The sequence below is a fragment of the Geotrypetes seraphini genome, chromosome 6 (genome assembly GCF_902459505.1).
Source record: "Geotrypetes seraphini chromosome 6, aGeoSer1.1, whole genome shotgun sequence".
In the NCBI taxonomy this organism is placed as follows: Eukaryota; Metazoa; Chordata; class Amphibia; order Gymnophiona; family Dermophiidae; genus Geotrypetes; species Geotrypetes seraphini.
Window position 1 is genome coordinate 10,769,883 of NC_047089.1, and position 20,904 is coordinate 10,790,786.

At 42.9% G+C, this 20,904-nt stretch overlaps 1 protein-coding gene across 2 annotated transcripts in view; it reads left to right on the forward strand.

Moving 5' to 3' along the window:
- RAB6A (RAB6A, member RAS oncogene family) overlaps nucleotides 1-20,904 on the forward strand; it is a 165,985-nt gene that overhangs the window by 91,864 nt on the left and 53,217 nt on the right. For both annotated transcript variants that reach the window (XM_033947851.1, XM_033947850.1), the window contains exon 2: nucleotides 15,229-15,287. In XM_033947851.1, coding sequence (XP_033803742.1) covers nucleotides 15,229-15,287 — 59 coding nt within the window. The remainder of the gene's footprint in view (nucleotides 1-15,228; nucleotides 15,288-20,904) is intronic.

Consider the following 20,904-nt stretch of genomic DNA (forward strand, 5'->3'; position numbering starts at 1 on the left):
TACCCATTGCATTTCCACTCCTTCCAGACGTTCCCATCCAGACAATAATTCCTTGACTTAAACCGCCCCCCCCCCATCCAAAGTTAATTTTTTTAAAAAGTCTACAACCTTTGATTTTGAATAAGCCCTCTGTATACCCATCTTAATATTACTGGCTTCAAGGGGGTTGGCTGCTTTACTCTGCACCCACCTGGACAGCCTGAATTCACAGATCGGGGCTCATGGACCATTCCCTTGGGAGCGTTGCTCCCCTTATTGAGCAGTGTAAAACAAAAAAGGCCCTTAAAAAGAGATAATGGTTACTGTGGATGGGCAGACTGGATGTACCATTTGGCCTTTCTCTGCCATCATGTTTCTTTGTTAAAATCTGTTTTATTGAATAATAAAACACAAAACACAAATGCCATTCAAAAGGTTATCAAATTTGATACCGCAGTTCCCCCCCCCCCCTCTAAAAACAGAATTAAGTCAGAGTCAAACAGTGGTTTGAGGCCTTTACTGTTAGACCTGGCAGGGCCTCCGCGTGTGCGGATCACTGGACTTGATGGACCCAGGGTCTGATCCGGAGATGGCAATTCTTATGTTCTCTCTCTTGTAAAGGCCTTATTGATCAACCCATCCAGTCCCACATTCTAAAACGTTCAAAAGCTGAATGTTTCTTTTGTGTTTGTTTTTGACAGCATTTTCATAACTCTGTATAGCACTATTGGATGCACACTGATGCAAATAAAGAGATTTTAAAATAAAAGGAAAAATCTCCTTAGGTCTTCAGACATCTTAACCAGGTACTACCCTTTCAAGAGAAAGGACTCTGGAATTCTGAAGTAGGCACAAAGGGTCTTTTTTACTCTCTTGGTACCTGGACTGAGTTTGAAGGGCTGGACAAATGCTTTCAGGGCTGCGCATAAAGGCTTCTGTGGTGTGTGATGCCTGTTAGATAGGGAGATGAGTGAGCTGTTTTGTTTGGATGGTCATGAGGAGAACTGGATGAGGGAAAATACTATTACTATTAATTTCTATAGTGCTATCAGACGTACGCAGCGCTGTACAGCGCACAAAGAAGACATGTTCCTGCTCGAAAGAATTTACAATCTAAACAGACCTATTCTAAAATTATAAGGACAAAATTGTGAGTTGAATTTCTTAATCTTTAAACTGAATATGGTGGGGAAGGCAAGCATTTTGCTTAAGGTGATGAGTGTGGTTTAGTCAGGTTGCCACACTGGAGAAAAGTTTATTTTATACTGTGTGTAATGCTGTCTGAATTTCTAAATGTTTCAGTAATTCTTTTGAGAGATTTCGGACATTTGTTGCCCTTACCTCTAGTTTCTGTAATGATGTAGTTAATTTGGCTTGGCTTGACTTGAGTGCCCACAGCATTCTATTCGGGCCTGCTTAATATTTATTCCTCTGCAGATGCTTCCCAATAATCTCTGCAAATCATCTTGTGTGTGGTCTGGTGTATTTTGTCTTCTAGATAGAGCATATGTTGCCACATGGCCCACCAGCTATTTGTAATGAATAGGTTGCACTTTGACACATTGTTGTGATTTATTAATCCCATATTAGTCTGTTTACTGCTCACAATAGGCCTCTTTCCTGATAGATTAAATTTAGTTATCTTGTTTGACTTACAGAAACAATTTTTCTTTCCTGTCCCATATTGCTGAGCTGACACATACAGTATGCGCAACAAATTAACCAAAGTCCTTGAAGTAGGGTTTTCTCCTTGGACAGTCTCTTTGTCACTTGCACATTGTAAAACTCTTTGTTTTTGTATTACTTTAATGAGAATCTGTCACTGGAACTTGTTAAACTAACTTGTTTATACTGTTACCGTGAAAAAATGTAACTTGTGGTGTGGGAAGATCTCTATAAGTGATTAAGCACAAACACTAGACTGAGTTACACAGTTATGGATCCTTCCTGCTCTATTTAGGCTCAATATCTTTCCCATCTGGATGATATGAATTTATGCTGATGCAACATATATCATTCAGTGCAGGGAATATGAAGAAAGTCCATATTAATGAAATAGACCAGAATTAGACAAGAAACAAACTGCTGCAAAGCAAGTAAACAATTGCAAATAATAATAACAGTTTATATACCGCAGGACCGTGAAGTTCTATGTGGTTTACAAAGATTAAAAGAAGGTACAAATAGATTGAACTTAACAGGGTGGAAGCTAGTGATTAACAGCTCAAGGGATCAGTTATTGAGGAGAAAGAGTTGTACGGGTCAGCTGCCTAGATATTTCAGGAACAGATATGTTTTTAGACGTTTCATGAATTCCCCATAAGTAGTAGGCGTAAGCAATTGTTCTAGATCTTTACCCCATAATGCTGCCTGATGTGAGAAAAGGTGTTGATTGCGTCTTTTGAGTTTACATCCTCTAACTCAGGGGTGTCAAAGTCCCTCCTCGAGGGCCGGAATCCAGTCGGGTTTTCTGGATTTCCCCAATGAATATGCATTGAAAGCAGTGCATGCAAATAGATCTCATGCAGATTCATTGGGGAAATCCTGAAAACCCGACTGGATTCTGGCCCTCGAGGACCGACTTTGACACCTGTGCTCTAACTGGAAGGGAAATTAGATTGAATGTGAACTTCTCTTATGTCTGTTGGTTGAGAAGGAGAAAAAGTCAGTTATGTATTTAGGGGCTAGTCCATATAGTACTTTAAAGCAGAAACAGGCAAACTTAAACTTTACGCGTGCCTCCATCGGTAGCCAATGCAGCTGTCGGTAGTAAGGTGTTGCATGATCAAACTTCTTCAGTCCGAAAATCAGTTTGACCGCTGCATTTTGCATTAATTGTAATCGTCGCATATTCTTTTGGGAAATTGCTAAATAGGCGAGGATTGTACCAGGATTCTAAATGCCGGCATATCAAAATATGCTCTAATGCACAGGTGTCAAAGTCGGTCCTCGAGGGCCAGAATCCAGTCGGGTTTTCAGGATTTCCCCAATGAATCTGCATGAGATCTATTTGCATGCACTGCTTTCAATGCATATTCATTGGGGAAATCCAGAAAACCCGACTGGATTCCGGCCCTCGAGGAGGGACTTTGACACCCCTGCTCTAATGGATCGAAGTTTCCAGAGAGTGAAAAAACCCTTTCTGATTAAGGAGTCTACCTGGTCCTTCATGGTTAAGCACTGGTCTATTGTTACACCCAATACCTTCATAATAGACTGAATAGGATAACTAAGGTTATTGATGCATAGCAGTGTTTTGGTGTCAAGCAGGTGTGGCGAAGCTACAAAAAATTTTGTTTTTTCTGAATTAAGTTTCAGTTTGAATTCAGACATCCATTGCTCCATCAAATTTAGTGCTTCTGATCCCTTGGGAGTAATTTCCGAGAGAGAGTTAGTAAATGGAATGATGATCGTAAAGTCATCTGCGTAACTGAATAATTTTATCCCCAGCTGGGTCAATTGTGCACCTAGTGAGGACATGTAGACATTGAAAAGCAATGGGGATAGTGGTGATCCTTGTGGTACGCCAGATGGATTGCTCCAGGTATCGGAGAGATCGTAATTGAAACATATTTGATAGGTACGGGACTTAAGGAAGTCTCGGAACCAGTCCAACACCTCTTCCCTAATGCCAATTGCATCTAGGCATTGTAGCATTTTCCCATGGTCAACCAGGTCAAAGGAAGAGCTCATATCAAGTTGCATGATCAGGGCATTAAGACCCTTACTGAACAAGAGATGCAGATTATCTAAGATAGCCGCAATTACTGTCTCAGTACTGAACAAAGGTCTAAAGCCAGATTGAGTTTCATGCAAGAGAGAACTGATCAAGATATTCCATCAGTTGGGAATGTACCAATCCTTCCATGATTTTTACGATGAATGGAATGGATGCTACTGGTCTATAGTTGATTACCAGTGCTGATGATTCTTTACTATTTTTTGAAATTGAGGTTATTATTGTGTGACAATTATTAGTGAGGAATTTTCCATTTTTTTAGGTTATGGACTAAGTAATTCAGCAGAGATAGTTTAAATTCTAAAGGCGCCGCTTTCATAATTTCTGGGCGACATGAGTCCAGACTGCAGTATGATTTAGAGTATTTGCTATATAGTTTGATATAATTATTCCATTCTAAATCTTGAAAGGAACACCAGATCATGTCTGCTGGTATTTCATTTCCTTGTATGTTAGCTATTTGATTACCGTTAGTGTCATTTGTCGAACAGTTGTTTCTTAGGTTTTTAATTTTTGAATTGAAATGCTGTGCTAAATCATTTTCTGAAGGTAGTTTAACCCTTCTATGGTAAAAGCAGTTTGCAAGCATACCTGATATTACTAGTATAAGAGCTGGTGCTCTTTGACAACTTCCAGTATTTTTTAATTTTTATTTATTTTTTACCACAAGCAGTTGGTAGGTTGTGTGGTCTAATACACTTGATCCCTTGCCTAACTCCCAGCTATGCAGGTTTAGGTCATATCATTTGGTAGAGTTGAACAGCCTTGCTCCCAGGTTTTCCATTCATGGACTAGACTTGGTAGAATGAAGAACTTTGCTCTGCAGCCCTCGGTCATCACCCATGGATGATAACTTGGTGAGGCACATGGCTCAGTCCCTGTGGAGCCCTTGCCACAGAAGGGGTGAGTCTCCACTCTTTTGACCCTCCTGCATCCCTTTGGAGATGCACCTCTTTCTGTTCCACATAGCCCACAGGAAATCTTAATCTGGTTGGAATGCCTGTTCTAGCATTATTCTGCTGTTGTCAGGCGAATAAAGCCAATTAAACCCCCCCAACCCTCCTATTTCCAGGAGTGGGAAAGGGGACGGGACTTGATATACTGCTTTTCTATGACTACAATCAAAGTGGTTTATATATATTATATACAAGTACTTATTTTGTACCTGGGGCAGTAGAGAATTGACTGACTGCCGATGAGGAACAGGAGCAGGCCCAACACACAGCTCCATCTCCAGGGACAACTGACCGGCTCCCCCCAAAGAAGCGCAGAGTAATAGTCATCGGGGATTCCATGCTGAAGGGCACCAAGGGACCAATTTACAGACCGGATATGCAATCTAGGGAGGTCTGCTGTCTGCCTGGAGCCAGGATACGAGATGTCACCGCCAGTCTGGATAGACTACTCACGCCCCGAGACCACTTTCCTATGCTTCTTGTCCACATAGGAACCAACGACACTGCCAGGAACACACCGGAGACCATCACCAGAGACTTTGGAGCACTGGGTGAGAGGCTGAAGCGGACAGGAGCGCAGGTGGTTTTCTCATCGATCCTCCCAGTTAGAGGCAAGGGAAGAGCCAGAGATGAACGTATCCAGAGGACGAACGAGTGGCTACAGGGATGGTGCCGGGATATGAACTTCGGATTCCTAAACCATGGGGAAGCGCTACAAGGACTTCAGGGACCAGACGGACTCCATCTGACCAGTAGGGGTAAGAATGTCTTCGGACACCGACTAGCCCGCCTGCTTCACAGGGCTTTAAACTAGGTAAGTCGGGGGAGGGTACCCATTCACATATTAGTGCAGAAAGGAATTATCCTGATGAGGTGAGTCGAAACTCCGCTTCCATGTCCAGGGTAAGTACCCACATTGCAAACAGTTCTTTAGGAGTCACACCGACTCGGGTAGGATACGCCTCACAGGGACTTAGCAAACACAAGATATGGAGGGCCATGTATGTCAATGCACACAGTTTAGGTAACAAAATTCTAGAATTGGAGGCTGAAATAAGGAATGCCGACCTAGATGTGGTGGCAATATCTGAAACTTGGTTCACGGACTCACATGGGTGAGATATGGCTATACCGGGCTACAATCTACTTCGTCAGGACAGAGAGGGCAGGTTAGGAGGGGGGGGGGGGTAGCTCTATACATTAAAGAGGACATCAAAACCACCAGGATCACAGATGTCAAGTACACCGGGGAGTCCCTCTGGGTAAACCTGGCAAGAGGCAGAGAAAAATGCCTGTATCTAGGTGTGGTATACAGACCCCCAAAACAACTGGAAGACATGGACACAGAATTAATTGAAGACATAGAGAATATCACTCTACGAGGAGAAGCTGTACTGCTAGGGGACTTCAATATGCCTGATGCAGACTGGAACTCATTTTCAGCGACAACCAGCGGTAGCAGGAGGCTCTTAACCTCCATAAAGGGAGCACGTCTCAAACAAATGGTAACGGAGCCCACTAGGGCCCAGGCAATCCTCGACCTGGTACTCACCAACGGGGAAAGCGTCTCAGAGGTCTCAGTAGGAGATACGCTAGCCTCCAGCGACCACAACATAGTATGGTTCAACCTTAGAAAAGGCTTTCCTAGATCACACACGAAAACAAAGGTACTCAATTTCCGGGGCACAGACTTCGCACGCATGGGAGATTTCGTCCATCGGACGCTGCAGGACCAAGCGGAGACCGATGATGTAGAAGCTAAGTGGTTAACATTGAAATCAACCATACATGAAGCAACTAGCCGCTTCATAAAATCAGTAAATAAACGACAAAGAAACAATAAACCCCAATGGTTCACCGCGGAGATCTCGCACCTCATTAAGGAGAAGAAAAAAGCGTTTCTCTCCTACAAGTGCACGGAGATAAGAGAGGCAAAAGTAGAATATAGGACCAGGTCTACAGCGGTCAAAATGGTAGTTAGGGAGGCAAAACTTTGAGTGGAAGAAATTCTGGCAAAAAACATTAAAAAGGGGGACAAATCCTTCTTCAGGTATATTAGTGACAGAAAAAGGAACACAGGCGGGATAGTACGCCTTAGAAGACCGGACAGAAGTTACGTGGAAGCAGATTCCGATAAAGCCGAACTACTGAATTAATACTTCTGCTCAGTCTTCACCTGTGAGGCACCGGGACACGGTCCGCAGTTTAAGGCAACACAAAGCACAGAAGACCCGTTTCAGAATTTTGAGTTCACACCAGGTGAAGTTTACAGTGAACTGGCAAGACTCAAGGTGAACAAAGCCATGGGACCAGACAATTTGCACCCAAGAGTGCTCAGAGAATTGAGCGATGTCCTGGCGAAACCGTTGGCTGAGCTATTCAATCTCTCCCTAAGTAAGGGGAAAGTTCCCCTGGACTGGAAATTAGCTAATGTCGTTCCTCTGCATAAAAAGGGTTGCAGGGCAGAGGCTGCGAATTATAGACCGGTGAGACTCACATCAATAGTGTGCAAACTCATGGAAACACTAATTAAAAGCAAATTGGACACGATCTTGAATGAAGGGAATCTTCGGGATCCCAGTCAGCATGGATTCACCAAGGGTAGGTCCTGCCAATCCAATCTCATCAGCTTCTTTGACTGGGTAACAAGAAAGTTGGACTTGGGAGAGTCTTTGGACGTCGTGTACCTGGACTTCAGTAAAGCTTTTGACAGTGTCCCACACCGCAGGCTGCTAAGCAAGATGGAATCGATGGGTTTAGGAGAGACACTAACTGCATGGGTCAATGATTGGCTGAGTGGCAGACTTCAGAGGGTGGTGGTTAATGGTACCCTCTCTAAAATATCGGAGGTGACCAGTGGAGTGCCGCAGGGCTCGGTCCTGGGTCCACTCCTTTTCAACATATTCATAGGGGATCTGACTCAAGGGCTTCAAGGTAAAATAACACTATTCGCCGATGACGCCAAACTATGTAATATAGTAAGTAAATGCAGTTTACAGATTTATATGGCGCAGGACCTGCTTACATTGGAAAGCTGGTCCTCAACCTGGCAGCTAGGCTTCAATGCTAAGAAATGTAAGGTCATGCACCTCGGAAGCGGAAATCCATGCAGGACGTACTTCTTGAACGGAGAAACTTTAACTAGGACTTCAGCAGAACGAGATTTAGGAGTAATCATCAGTGCAGACATGAAAACTGCCAATCAAGTGGAGAAGGCTTCATCTAAGGCAAGGCAGATATTGGGTTGTATCAATAAAAGTTTTGTCAGCCTGAAGTCATAATGCTGTGGTACAGGGCCATGGTGAGACCTCATCTGGAGTACTGTGTGCAATTCTGGAGGCCACATTACAGTAAAGATGTGCACAGAATTGAATCGGTTCAGCGGACGGCCACCAGGATGATCTCGGGGCTCAAGGGTCTCTCATAGTAACATAGTAACATAGTAGATGACGGCAGATAAAGACCCGAATGGTCCATCCAGTCTGCCCAACCTGATTCAATTTAAATTTTTTTTTTTTTTTTGTAATTTTTCTTCTTAGCTATTTCTGGGCAAGAATCCAAAGCTTTACCCGGTACTGTGCTTGGGTTCCAACTGCCAAAAATCTCTGTTAAGACTTACTCCAGCCCATCTACACCCTCCCAGCCATTGAAGCCCTCCCCTGCCCATCCTCCACCAAATGGCCATACACAGACACAGACCGTGCAAGTCTGCCCAGTAACTGGCCTAGTTCAATATTTAATATTATTTTCTGATTCTAAATCTTCTGTGTTCATCCCACGCTTCTTTGAACTCAGTCACAGTTTTACTCTCCACCACCTCTCTCGGGAGCGCATTACAGGCATCCTCTACCCTCTCCGTAAAGTAGAATTTCCTAACATTGCCCCTGAATCTACCACCCCTCAACCTCAAATTATGTCCTTTGGTTTTACCATTTTCCTTTCTCTGGAAAAGATTTTGTTCTATGTTAATACCCTTCAAGTATTTGAACGTCTGAATCATATCTCCCCTGTCTCTCCTTTCCTCTAGGGTATACATATTCAGGGCTTCCAGTCTTTCCTCATACATCTTCTGGCACAAGCCTCCTATCATTTTCGTCGCTCTCCTTTGGACCGCCTCAAGTCTTCTTACGTCTTTCGCCAGATACGGTCTCCAAAACTGAACACAATACTCCAAGTGGGGCCTCACCAATGATCTGTACAGGGGCATCAACACCTTCTTCCTTCTACTGACTACGCCTCTCTTTATACAGCCCAGCATCCTTCTGGCAGCAGCCACTGCCTTGTCACACTGTTTTTTCGCCTTTAGCTCTTCGGACACTATCACCCCAAGGTCCCTCTCCCCGTCCGTGCATATCAGCTTCTCTCCTCCCAGCATATACGGTTCCTTCCTATTATTAATCCCCAAATGCATTACTCTGCATTTCTTTGTATTGAATTTTAGTTGCCAGGCATTAGACCATTCCTCTAACTTTTGCAGATCCTTTTTCATATTTTCCACTCCCTCTTAGGTATCTACTCTGTTACAAATCTTGGTATCATCTGCAAAAAGGCACACTTTTCCTTCTAACCCTTCAGCAATGTCACTCACATACATATTGAACAGGATTGGCCCCAGCACCGAACCCTGAGGGACTCCACTAGTCACCTTTCCTTCCTTCGAGCGACTTCCATTAACCACCGCCCTCTGGCATCTGTCCGACAGCCAGTTTCTGACCCAGTTCACCACTTTAGGCCCTAACTTCAGCCCTGTATCAAAGGCTTTGCTGAAATCCAAGTAAATTACATCTAGCATATGTCCTCGATCCAGCTCTCTGGTCACCCAATCAAAAAATTCAGGTTCGTTTGGCACGATTTACCTTTTGTAAAGCCATGTTGCCTCGGATCCTGTAACCCATTAGATTCAAGGAAGTACACTATCCTTTCTTTCAGCAACACTTCCATTATTTTTCCAACAACTGAAGTGAAGCTCACCGGCCTGTAGTTTCCTGCTTCATCCCTGTGACCACTTTTATGAATAGGGACCACATCCGCTCTCCTCCAATCCCCAGGAATCACTCCCGTCTCCAGAGATTTGTTGAACAAGTCTTTAATAGGACTCGCCAGAACCTCTCTGAGCTCCCTTAGTATCCTGGGATGGATCCCGTCTGGTCCCATCACTTTGTCCACCTTCAGTTTTTCAAGTTGCTCATAAACACCCTCCTCCGTGAACGGCGCAGAATCTACTCCATTTTCTCGTGTAACTTTGCCAGACAATCTCGGTCCTTCTCCAGGATTTTTTTCTGTGAACACAGAACAGAAGTATTTGTTTAGCACATTTGCTTTCTCCTCATCACTCTCCACATATTTGTTCCCAGCTGGTGGAAGCAAGATCTCACTTCCTCAGCATGTGGAGACTGAAAAAGCATGACTTCACCAAGGACTTAAGATGGTCATTGAAGGAAAGAGAAGAGTCAATAATGATGCTTAGAATTTGCTTGAGAACTCGAGCTGCAGTGTGGCGTCAGAAGGCAGTGAGATGAGGGTAGGCAGCTGTTCTAATTTTGGGCTGAGCCAGAGCAGTTTTGTATTGGACTCGTTCAGTTTCATTTGTCCTGTGAGGGACCAGGATTGATGTTGTTGTAAACGTGTTTTTACACTAATAAAAAATATTTGGGTTAAAACTTATGGCAAGGATGTCTAGTCTTTGTAGACTGGCTCACCAGGATCATCCAAGTTTCTAATCTCAGTTTATATTCAAGTCAACCATTTTTCTTTCCTTTTGGGGGAAAAATGGGGGTCTCGACTTATATTCGGATCAACATATATTCTAGTATATACGGTACCCTGGTTTAAGAGTAAGATTCATTCTTATCATTGTAAGCACAAGGAAAATTCAATATAAATCCTGTTCCTTCAGCTCTGTAAACACTCTCTCCCCCTCCTTTTTACAAAACCATAGCACAGTTTTTAGGGCCAGCTGCGGCGGTAACAGCTCCACTACTCATTGAATTCCTACCAGTGTTGGAGCTGTTACCACCACAGCTGGTGCTAAAATCCATGTTACGGTTTTGTAAAAAGGGGGGGGGGGGGCGGTTATTTATATGGCACAATACCTTGCAGATCAGTGCAGTTAACAAAATAAGACAGGAATAAGTAATTCATTATGAAATACAAATGGTCAATTTTCCAGAAATATAATAAGCTTTCAGTACAAAAAAACTTAATGCTTCATATTGTTTCTTGCATCTGTTTTACTTTCAAGTTTCCAGTGTAGTAGCTAATCATTGTTTTTGTATACCATATCTTTCCTGTAAAATAGAGCTCAAAGTAGTTTAACAAATAAAGCAAGTTACAGTTGACCAGATCGTACTCTAACTGAGTTCCAGGTGTCATAAAATTTCTGATGTGTGCATGGAGGTAATTAACTGGATTGGTCTGGTGGGCTGCTTCTAGAATCTCTTTTTTTTCAGTTTGCAGATTCTACTGCATACACCATTGCTCCTGGAATAAGTTTGTGCAAAAAAATGTGAAAATTCTGTGCAAAATTTCTGAAAATTCTGTTTGTGGCACAAGGCTACAGCCACAGCCACCTTTGTTGAATGTAGAAAGGTGTGAAGGGAGTACCAAGGCACCGTGTCTCTCATGCTCCTTGTTTTCTGATACAGAAAAGCTTTAGGTTTGCCTTTTTGATAACAGTGGTTAGAGTAATGGTATCTGTTCTGTGGTTGCTGCTGGGAGATTCTGTATGTTCTAGAAATCTTTAAAAGCAATTACTAGAGATTGCAACAGCAGTAACTTCCCAAGAGGGCAGAAGTGGACAGTATCTTTTTTTCTGTGATGCTTAGTTGCTGAGCCACAACTTTGGTGAAGATTTGTTTCTAGAGCTGGTGTGATGCATGGAAATTATTTTTTCTTAAGAATCAAAGAACAAAAGCTTTGGAAAACTTGGCCAATCGTGCTTGCTGATTTTGTTTAAAAAAATCTTACAATCTGCTTCATAATTCAGAAGTCTATTTCATCATGTGCATATCATATTTCCTGTTGATAAGAAAATGAAATAAGAGGTTGATATCTAAAAGCACTTATGTGGTTAGCAGCACCACAAATCTTGTAAGTCCTTAAAAAAAATCTGTAGCACTTGAGTGGCTGATTCTGGCTGTATAGATAATTATATAGTCAAATATCCATTCAAAAATAGGGCTGACCCTAAGGCTTTTAAAGGCAATGCCATTTTAATCATATTGCTTATACCATACTAGACAAAATTGAGCTTTTGGCACCCAAATCTGCCACATTTTTAAAAACTGCTTCTATAAACTAAAACAAATTTACTGTATTCACCATTTATTTAACCAAATAAGCACTCAGAATTCTCAGACACTTCTGTCATAAGTTACATAGTCTACATTTATCTTCGGATGTTTAAAATATGACCGTCAAACTAATCAGAGGTTCCAAGACGTATGACTGTCACCCCCTTACTCTGAGAAGAACACTGGCTACCAGTACCACACAGAATTTCTTTTAAAGATCATTGGAATGGACTTCCACTCAGGTGATAAAACGCCAGCAGCGTGCTAGATTTTAAAAAGAAATGGGATATGCATGTGGGAACTCTAGCGGAATAAAGTCTGAGGGTGGGTCACTAGGTGGGCAGACTTGATGGGCTATAGCCCTTTTCTGCCGTCATATTCTATGTTTCTATGTTTCCAGTTTTCTCTTGTAGTATCCAAGTGAGTAATATGGGTCTGTTACTGGTTCAGGGCAGAAGGAAAGTTGTTTTTGTGTTTCAAAGCTTTAATCTGTTCTGCGAGTGGTTGATTTTCCTTTCCTTACCCTGGGAGAAGGGGCAGAGCAAGCATATTACTGTATTACTTGAACAGTAATGCTAGTTCTAGTTATTCCACAGTTACAACCTTTTTAACCTGTCCACAATCTGGAGCAGGTGTTTGTTGTTGGGGGGGTTTGGGGGGATTTATTTTGTATTTATATAGTTGATGGGCTTCCATATTTGTGATAGAATTTGCTGAGGTGTAACAATTCAAAATCAGGTTAAATGGTCTGATGAAAGCATCCCTTAAGAGATCAACTACCGCAATTGGATCTGATTTGTATTAATGTGGAAAAGCGCTTGAGAGCAGAGGTCGATCATAGAATGTGTATTAGTCTGGTAACCTGCATTACATTCCTGATGGGAGGATGAGTTCCCTGGCAGATTCTCTGTGCATTAAGGGCTGATGAGGATTGATCTGTGCAACAGAGACAAAGGGATCTATCTCAAGCTTTACCTTCATTCCATAGCCTATGCTCTGCTCCCTTCTTCCTCTGCATTTCGAAAGCTTCAAAATCCCTCCTTTAATGTTTCTCAGATATCAACTCTTTCCAGGACTTAGTCACAAAGAGGGCCTTATTTTAAATCTGTTTATAAAATAGAATATATTTTAAAACAACCCCAAACACAATTTATAGTAGAATAAAAGTCCAAATACAAATTTTTTGTGGGCTGCATGCTCCATCTTAACAGATTATCTATACTCAAATATTTTGTTGCATTTTAGTGGAAAATATATATATATATATAAAATTATTTTTTATCTTTAGCCTGCTTTTTTAAATAATGCTCAAGGCACCTCAGAGATCATTAGGAAGTCATTCCTGGAAGTCCCTTGCCTAACTACTGAAAGCCATTTCTCCCCATAACACTGGTAAGATATTTCGGAACTAGCAGGTTTACAGGTTTGTCTTGATATACTGGCTCACTGCAAAAGCAAACTACAATATTAAAATACACATATAAAACACAATAAGAATGACACGCTATAAAACAGATTAGAAAAGCCCCACCCAATGGCGGAATAGAAATCTCTAATGTAATGTAATAAAAGCACAGAAACACCTAGCAGGAAAGATTCATTTTCAGCTTTCTGCAATTGAATGGTTATGAAAGATGAGTCTCATTAGAGTTCCATTTTCCTAATGACAAAATGCTCTAAGTAAAATAATTATTTATTTGCAGCACTTTAATATCATTATTTTTTAAGCTGTGGATGTATCTGTGTTGGTTATGCTAGTTTGCTACATTAGTTTGTGAATGGGGAATTCTCAACTATATTCTAATGGGGTTGATATACTTTTGGAGTCGTGACATTGCCTAATTCCTGTCTTTTTCAAATGGTTTATTTATGAAATTTGCTTTTACAGCATTTTGAACTTTTAGAAAGAAACTGGGTATTTATTAATGGGTGGTTTAGTTGTGGGTTTGTATGGTGATATATAAAATTACTGTATATACTCAAATATAAATTGAGATTTTTGGGCCCAAAAAAGGCCCCAAAATGGGGGTCTCTGTTTATATTCTGGTTAGCACTGACCTGCCCCCTTCCTGAACCTGTTGCATGCCTTTGCTGTGCCTGCAGTAAGACCTGGTAGTTCATTGGTGGGCCAGGACAAGAGCGATCCCTTCTGTCTCCTGCCCCTGCCCCAGCCAATTTTAACAATTTTTATCTCCCTCCTGCAGCTCCCCCCCCCCCCTTACCTGTTAAATCCCTGGTGATCCTGCAGTGGGCCGGGACAGGAGGGATTCCTTCCGTCTCCTGCCCCGGCTGACTTTAAACAACTTACCTTCCTCTTGCCCCCTCCATGTATCTCTTAAGTCCCTGGTGATCCAGCGGTGAATCGCGGCAGGAGTGACCTTCTGTTGCTAATTTGCTGCTGCGAGGTCTTGCGGGACTGCAAACTGGCAGCCAATTAGCCAGCAGCTAAGCACGGGCAGGAGCGAAAGAAGGTTGCTCCTGCTGCAGTTCACTGCTGGACTGCCAGGGACTTAAAAGGTATGCAGAGGGAGCAGAAGGAATATAAGTTGTTTAAAGTCAGCCGGGGCAGGAGACAGAAGGAATCCCTCCTGTCCCAACCCACCTTGGACCACCATGGATTTAAAAGGTATGCAGGGGGGGGGGAAGGTGTGACCGGAGGGGGATAAAAATTGTTAAAGTTGGCTGGGGCAGGAGACGTGAAAGATCCCTCCTGTCCTGGACTACCGCTGGACCACTAGGACTTATGGTAGGCCAGGTGGAGGCCTGTAAGGCATCGAGAGGGAGGGGGGATAGAACCTGGTAGGGCAGGAAGGAGGGGGGCTGGGTAAAGAGCAGGCATATGAGGGAGGGGGGATGGATGCAGAGCCTGGCAGGGAGGGAAGAGGACTGGATGCAGAGACTGGATGCAGAGACTGGCACGGCAGACGAGGAAGTAAGGGAGGGAGGGCAAACAGGGTGCAGAGCCTAGCAGGGAGGGAGGGGGGGGGGCTGAAAGCAGAGCCTGGGAGGGAAGGGCACTGCACTTGAATATTAAGCACCCACCCCCCAGCTTATATTAAAGTCAACTTTTTTTCCTCCTTTTTTGGGAGAATAAAGGTTATCTCGGTTTATATTTAAGTATATATAGTATATACTTTTTTCAATATTTTAAATCATATCACTGATGTATTTATTATGTGAACACATTTGCTCAGCAGTGTATTCTAATATGAATTTGAAGGAGATCTTTGACCATATATGCCTTCTGTTTGTTTTCTTCTAGTTGGGAAGACTTCATTGATCACCAGGTTCATGTATGACAGTTTTGATAACACTTATCAGGTAAAAATATAGTTGTTTAAATTTTTTGTTGTTGGAATGAACAGTTCTGTATAGATGTTAACAGTCAGTTTCAGCATGACATCCTCTATCTGTGTTGTAGATATTCTGAAAACCTAATTGGCTAGCTTTATCTCCAGGCAAGGGCACCTTCTCACTAGCACCTTCTCACTAGCTGTTGGAAGGTGTACAGGTAGTCCTCAGATGAAGAACGAGTTCCATTTTTTAAAACTATTCTTTAGTTGAATTTGTATGTACAGTACACAGTGTATAAAAACATTAAAGAAAAAGTCCTGTAGTTTAAATAGAAAAGATAAGAGGTTTACACTTTTCTTCTTCATCAGTCCCACTGCTCCCTCTCTACCACCACATCCAACATTTTTCCCTCTCATTTCTCTTCCCCTTGCATCTATACTTCTCAACTCTCCTATCACCATGTCCAATATTTCTCTCTCTCTCTCTCCCCCTGCCTATGGTCATCAATTCACCTCTTTCTTCATTTCCCCATGTGCACTATCTTTTCCCTCTCACTCACACCCATGCCCAACAGTTCGCCCTTTCTATTCCCTCCCCACCTCAGCATCTCTTTCCCTCACTCCTTCCATTCTATGTCTCAAGTTCATACTTCTCCTCCCTCCTTTCTTCCTTCTTTCCATCCTTTGTCTGAAGTTTGTGCTCCCTCCATTCCTTCTGTGTTCCAATGCGACCCTGCTTATCCCTTCCTATGCCAATGCACCACCTCTTCTCTCTCCCTGTCCCAACGTGACCTTCCTCCAACCTTCTGTGTCCTAATGCACCCCTCGTCGTCCTTCCCTCCGTTCTGTGTCTCAAATTCATGCCTGCCTCCCTCCCATGGATGTTTAACCCTGCTGGCTGGCTGCCTACTCCCAGTTGAAGTTCTCTTCGCAAAGCTATGACCATGTGGTCCACAGCTATTGTCCATCCTGTCCTCATTGAGTGGCTCTTTGAAATTGACCTGGAAACCTTCCCTCTGATGTCAGAGGGAAGGCTTCCGGGTCAGCCGCATGCAGGAGCCTCTGCTTGCACTTTTGCAAAGAGAAGTGTGGCTGGGCGGAGGCAGCTGGCCAGCGGAGGTAAAACACCAGATGGATGGTGGCATGAATTTGGGACGCAGAATGGAGGGAAGAATAACGAGGGGCGTGTTTGGGACATGGAAGGGAGGAGGAGGGTCATATTGACACAGAAAGGGAGAGGCAGGACCCCGGTTCATAAGTATGAATCTGATGTAAATCAGACGTTCTTATCCAGGGACTGCCTGTTCTATAATTCTGTTCACTTTTATTTACTTAGCATTTAGCTCATGCCTTTCCAATGGTAGTCCAAGGTGTTACATTTAGATGGCAGTAGATATTTCTGTCTTGCCTGCTAAATAGGATTGTTCGCGTTATTCTCCAAGGACAAGCAGGTATAATATTATCACATAAGGGTGACATCATCCACGGAACACAGATTCACTGTCACTTTAGGCAGTGTCCATATTGCGCATGTGCCAGTGCCTTCCCACCTGATGTCAGCTTGCAGGACCATCAGTTCTTTGTTTTCTGCAGAGCTGAGAAGCCGTGTCTTCAGTTTTCATCTCAGTACATCAAGCTTTTACCTTTTTTTGCCTTCCCACATTTGTTTTCTTCATAATTTATTGTTTTTATTGTGTTCAAGTATTTTCCTTGACTGGTTCAAATTTTTCTTTTTTAAACTTTTCATTTTTTGGCTTTTGAGCGACTCCAAGCCCTTTTTTCCTCCTGGAAACGTCAACTGTTTTTTGGAATCCTAGTTACTCGAGCTCCCCGGCTGTTTCCCCTCCATGTTAAAGAGGGAACTAAGTGGATTTAATAAATATTCTTGATGTAACTTGTTCTTGATATAACATGTTCTGGCCCACATTGGTTTGTCCAGTGTCTAGTTCCTGAACATCAGGACATTTGCTGTGACCTCTTGTCGCCACATACGGAAGAAGCTTAGCCATCATGTAGCCTGGTGCCATGCCATGTAAAGATTTGAACATTAACATTAGGTCCTTGAAGACACCATATTTGGCTACGGGCAGTCGGTGAGCTGACGCTAGAGCCTGGGAGACAGGGTTGCAGGCAAGGAGGTTTTTAGAAGCCTGATTGCCGTGCTGAAGATGTTGTGCATTCTTCGCCGTGAGACTGTGAAATAGCGCATTACAGTAATCCATGCGGGAGAGTACTAAGGCGCAGAGTGGGTGAGATCAGACTCTGAAAAGTGGTTCCTTATTGTTCAGCGTTGTTGCAGGTAGTGAAATTAGGAAGATACCACCTGAAAGATATGGTTGGGAAGACAAATTTTTTCCCTGTTCCTGCAGGAACTCAATTTCCCTATCCCATTCCCGTGAGTTTTGTCGTTGTCCCTGCCCCAGTCCTGTAAGCTCTGCCTTAACCGCACAAGCCTTGAACACTTATGATTTTAAAGTGTTTGAGGCTTGTACAGATGAGAACAGAGCTTTCAGAAATGGAGCAGGGACAGGAAAAGAACCTGACAGGAGGGGGAAATGAGTTCCTGTGGGGATAGGGAAAAATTTGTCCCCATGCCATTCTCTAATATTTGGAAAACGACAGGTTGCAGTCAAGGCGTATTCCTAGGCTGCACACTTGGTCTTTTGCGGTTATGGGTAAATCTTTTTTATTGAAAAAGTGCAAAATAAAGTAAATACAGTGCAGTGTTTACAAAAGGTATCCCACCAAACCCTTCCCCCCAAAAAAAACAAAACAAAACATAGAAATGAACTGGAATTGAAGGAATGAACAGAACCAGTAGCCAAAAGAAATCATATGTTCAACAGACAACTCTGCACCTTCGGGGTCAAAGTGTCCCAAAAGGTGCGCCAAGTACACTTAAACTTGCGTCCCGTTGGAGAGTCCAAGTCCTGAACCTGAAGCCTCTCCATCTTGAGCAAAGTAAGCATTTGCATTCACCACTGCGACAAACTGGGAGGGCCCGGTTGAAGCCAGTTGAGCAAAATAACTTTTTATCCCATCAAGATGGCCCTTCACAAAAAAAGACGATATCCAATTCTTTTGCAGTTATAGTAGTTGAGTCCCAGCACAGTGAGGGACGGGGGCGGTTACAGCATTTTTGCGGATCTAAAAGAGTTCTGTCTAGGAGGTGTTTAGTTGTAGTTTGTTGATGGACATGCAATTTTTAATTTCTGAAAGGCAGTTTAGGAGTTGAGTTTTGCAATTTGGGCATCACGGGCTTTTCCTAGCAGTAGGTACAGTTGGATGTCATCCGTGAAAGAGTGATTCTGTATTTGATATTTATGGGCTATGTCTAGGACAGGTCTAAAGTAGAGATTAAATAATAGGTGGGATATTAGAGCCCCCTGTGGAACACTGTATTTGATTGGTTTCGATAGCGCGTTGTTAAGCAGAATGCTTTGGGATCTGTTATTCAGGAAAGAGGAGAACCATCGTAGCGTAATGTCTTGAATTACAATTTCAAAGAGCCACTTAATGAGGAGAGGATGGACAATAGTGTCGGAACGCTGCACTGAGATCTATAGCAGTGCCAGAAGGACATTATTACCCTTGTCCATGAGTTTCCAGCAGTCGTCAATGTCGAGAAGGATGGTTTCAGTACTATGGAATTTCCTGAATCCAGATTGGAAGGTGTCTAGGGCGCCTTGTTTGTCGATGGAGTGTAATTGGTTTAACACTGTTTTTTTCCAGGATGTTGGAGATGAAGATTAGGTTGGAGACAGGTCTAACGTTACTGGGCACGTTGGGGTCGAACATGGGTTTTTCAAGATCGGTCTGTGACTGCCAACTTCTAGTTTGTGGGCACTACGCCTGTTTGTAGAGAGGTGTTGATGAGAGGAAGGATGGAGTCTACAAAGGCGTCTTTCACTGCCATTAGGAGGTGTGGAAGACGTGTCCAGGTTGGAGCCAGAAGGGCGAATTGTGTCTAGTATTTCAGCGATGTCGTTGCGGGAGACCATTTTGAAGTTAGGTTACCAGTTGTGGTTTTAATTGTTTTGTCTGAGTCGTTGGAGAACAATGTCTGTAGCGTGGCAGTCAAGATAAGACTATATTTTGTCTACTTTGTCAGCGAAGTAGTCTTGAGAGCATTTTGTTGTCGAGTTCAGTGTTAAGGTACTGATGGCCTCCTTGCAACATTGTGAGTATCTTTTTTGTTAGTTTCAAAAGGATTTTTGATCTATTGGAGGTCTTTAATAGTTGTTCATGTAGTACTGCTTTTTAGTCTCAGGTGGCTTTTTTATATTCTTCATGCTGTTCCTTCCATTTGGACCTGTCACTATTAAGCCTGGATTTGTACCATTTCCGCTTTTCTTACTTCTCTTTTCTTAGTTCTTAAATTGTTGGTAAACCAGGGGAAGGAATATTTGCGGGGGTAGTATTTGATCTCTTTGGGGCTAGCCCTTCATATGGGGTTTTTACCTCAGTGTGTCAGTCCATGGCAGCTTTGTCAATAGATTGAGAACTTGGTTTTGATGTTCCTGCTAGGTTAGAAAGGTCTATGGAGAGATTCTCTAGGTTGATTGTGTCCTTGTTGTTTATCATCTTATGTTGGGATTGCTTCCTGGTTGATGGTTGCTTTGTTGTGTAGGTGTGGTTGAATGTGATCAAATGGTGATCAGACCAGGGTACTGGTTTGGGGTACAGGCTGGGTTTTGTGTGGTGAGAAAAGTATCTTTTCGAATAAAGATTTTGTCTAGGATGTAGCCTGCAGAGTGAATCGGCAAGGGGACCATTTGTTGGAAGCTTTGGTCCAAAAGTGAAGTGATTAAGTATGCTGGGGCTTTGGTCTTGTGTGGGTAGTTTGCAAAGTTTAGGTCTCTAAGTATGATGATTTGGTTGTATGTGATGACCAGTTTGCTAAGGATGGATAGTAGGTCATCTAACACAGTTATTGGAGAGTGTGGTGTTCTGTATATCAAGGCGAAGGTTAGGTCTCTGTTGTGACCCACTGAGAATGGATCCCTCCTTCACCCCAGCCCTACTTGTTATCACTAACAGCAAGGTTTCTTTTACTGAGCAAATAAATGCTTTCTCCCTCTTGGCTGCAGTTGCATTCTCTGGAACCTGTCATTTGTCTACTTCCTTCTACACTAACCTACCTTCTCCACCTCTGTACCTCTGGTCTAAAAAACAATTCAATTCACATATATTTTGGTGCTATCGGTGCGTTTCACACTCCCTTGGACAAACCCCCCCCCCCCCCCTATCTGTTGATCTCTTGTAGCCCGTTTCATGAAAGGCCTATTCCACACGAAACCACCCATCAAGTCTCCACCTGTTGCTTAGGATCTTAACATTGTGCTATCTGCTCTAAACTTGAAGTCTCCATTTGAGCCACTTATATTTTCCTTTCTCAAGCTTCTCACTTGGAAAGTCATTTTCCTATTTGCCCTCACCTCTGCAAGCCGTTTGAGTGAACTTCAGGCTCTTGTACTGGACCTCCCTACACAAGATTGTACCATGATAGAGTAGTGCTTCAGACGCATCCAAAAATTCCTACCTAAAGTTGTCTCAGAATTACATCTCAACCAGTCCATAGTTCTGCCTATTATCGTTCCAAAACTGCTTATGCATCCTGGAGAGGCAAATCTTCACACCTTGGA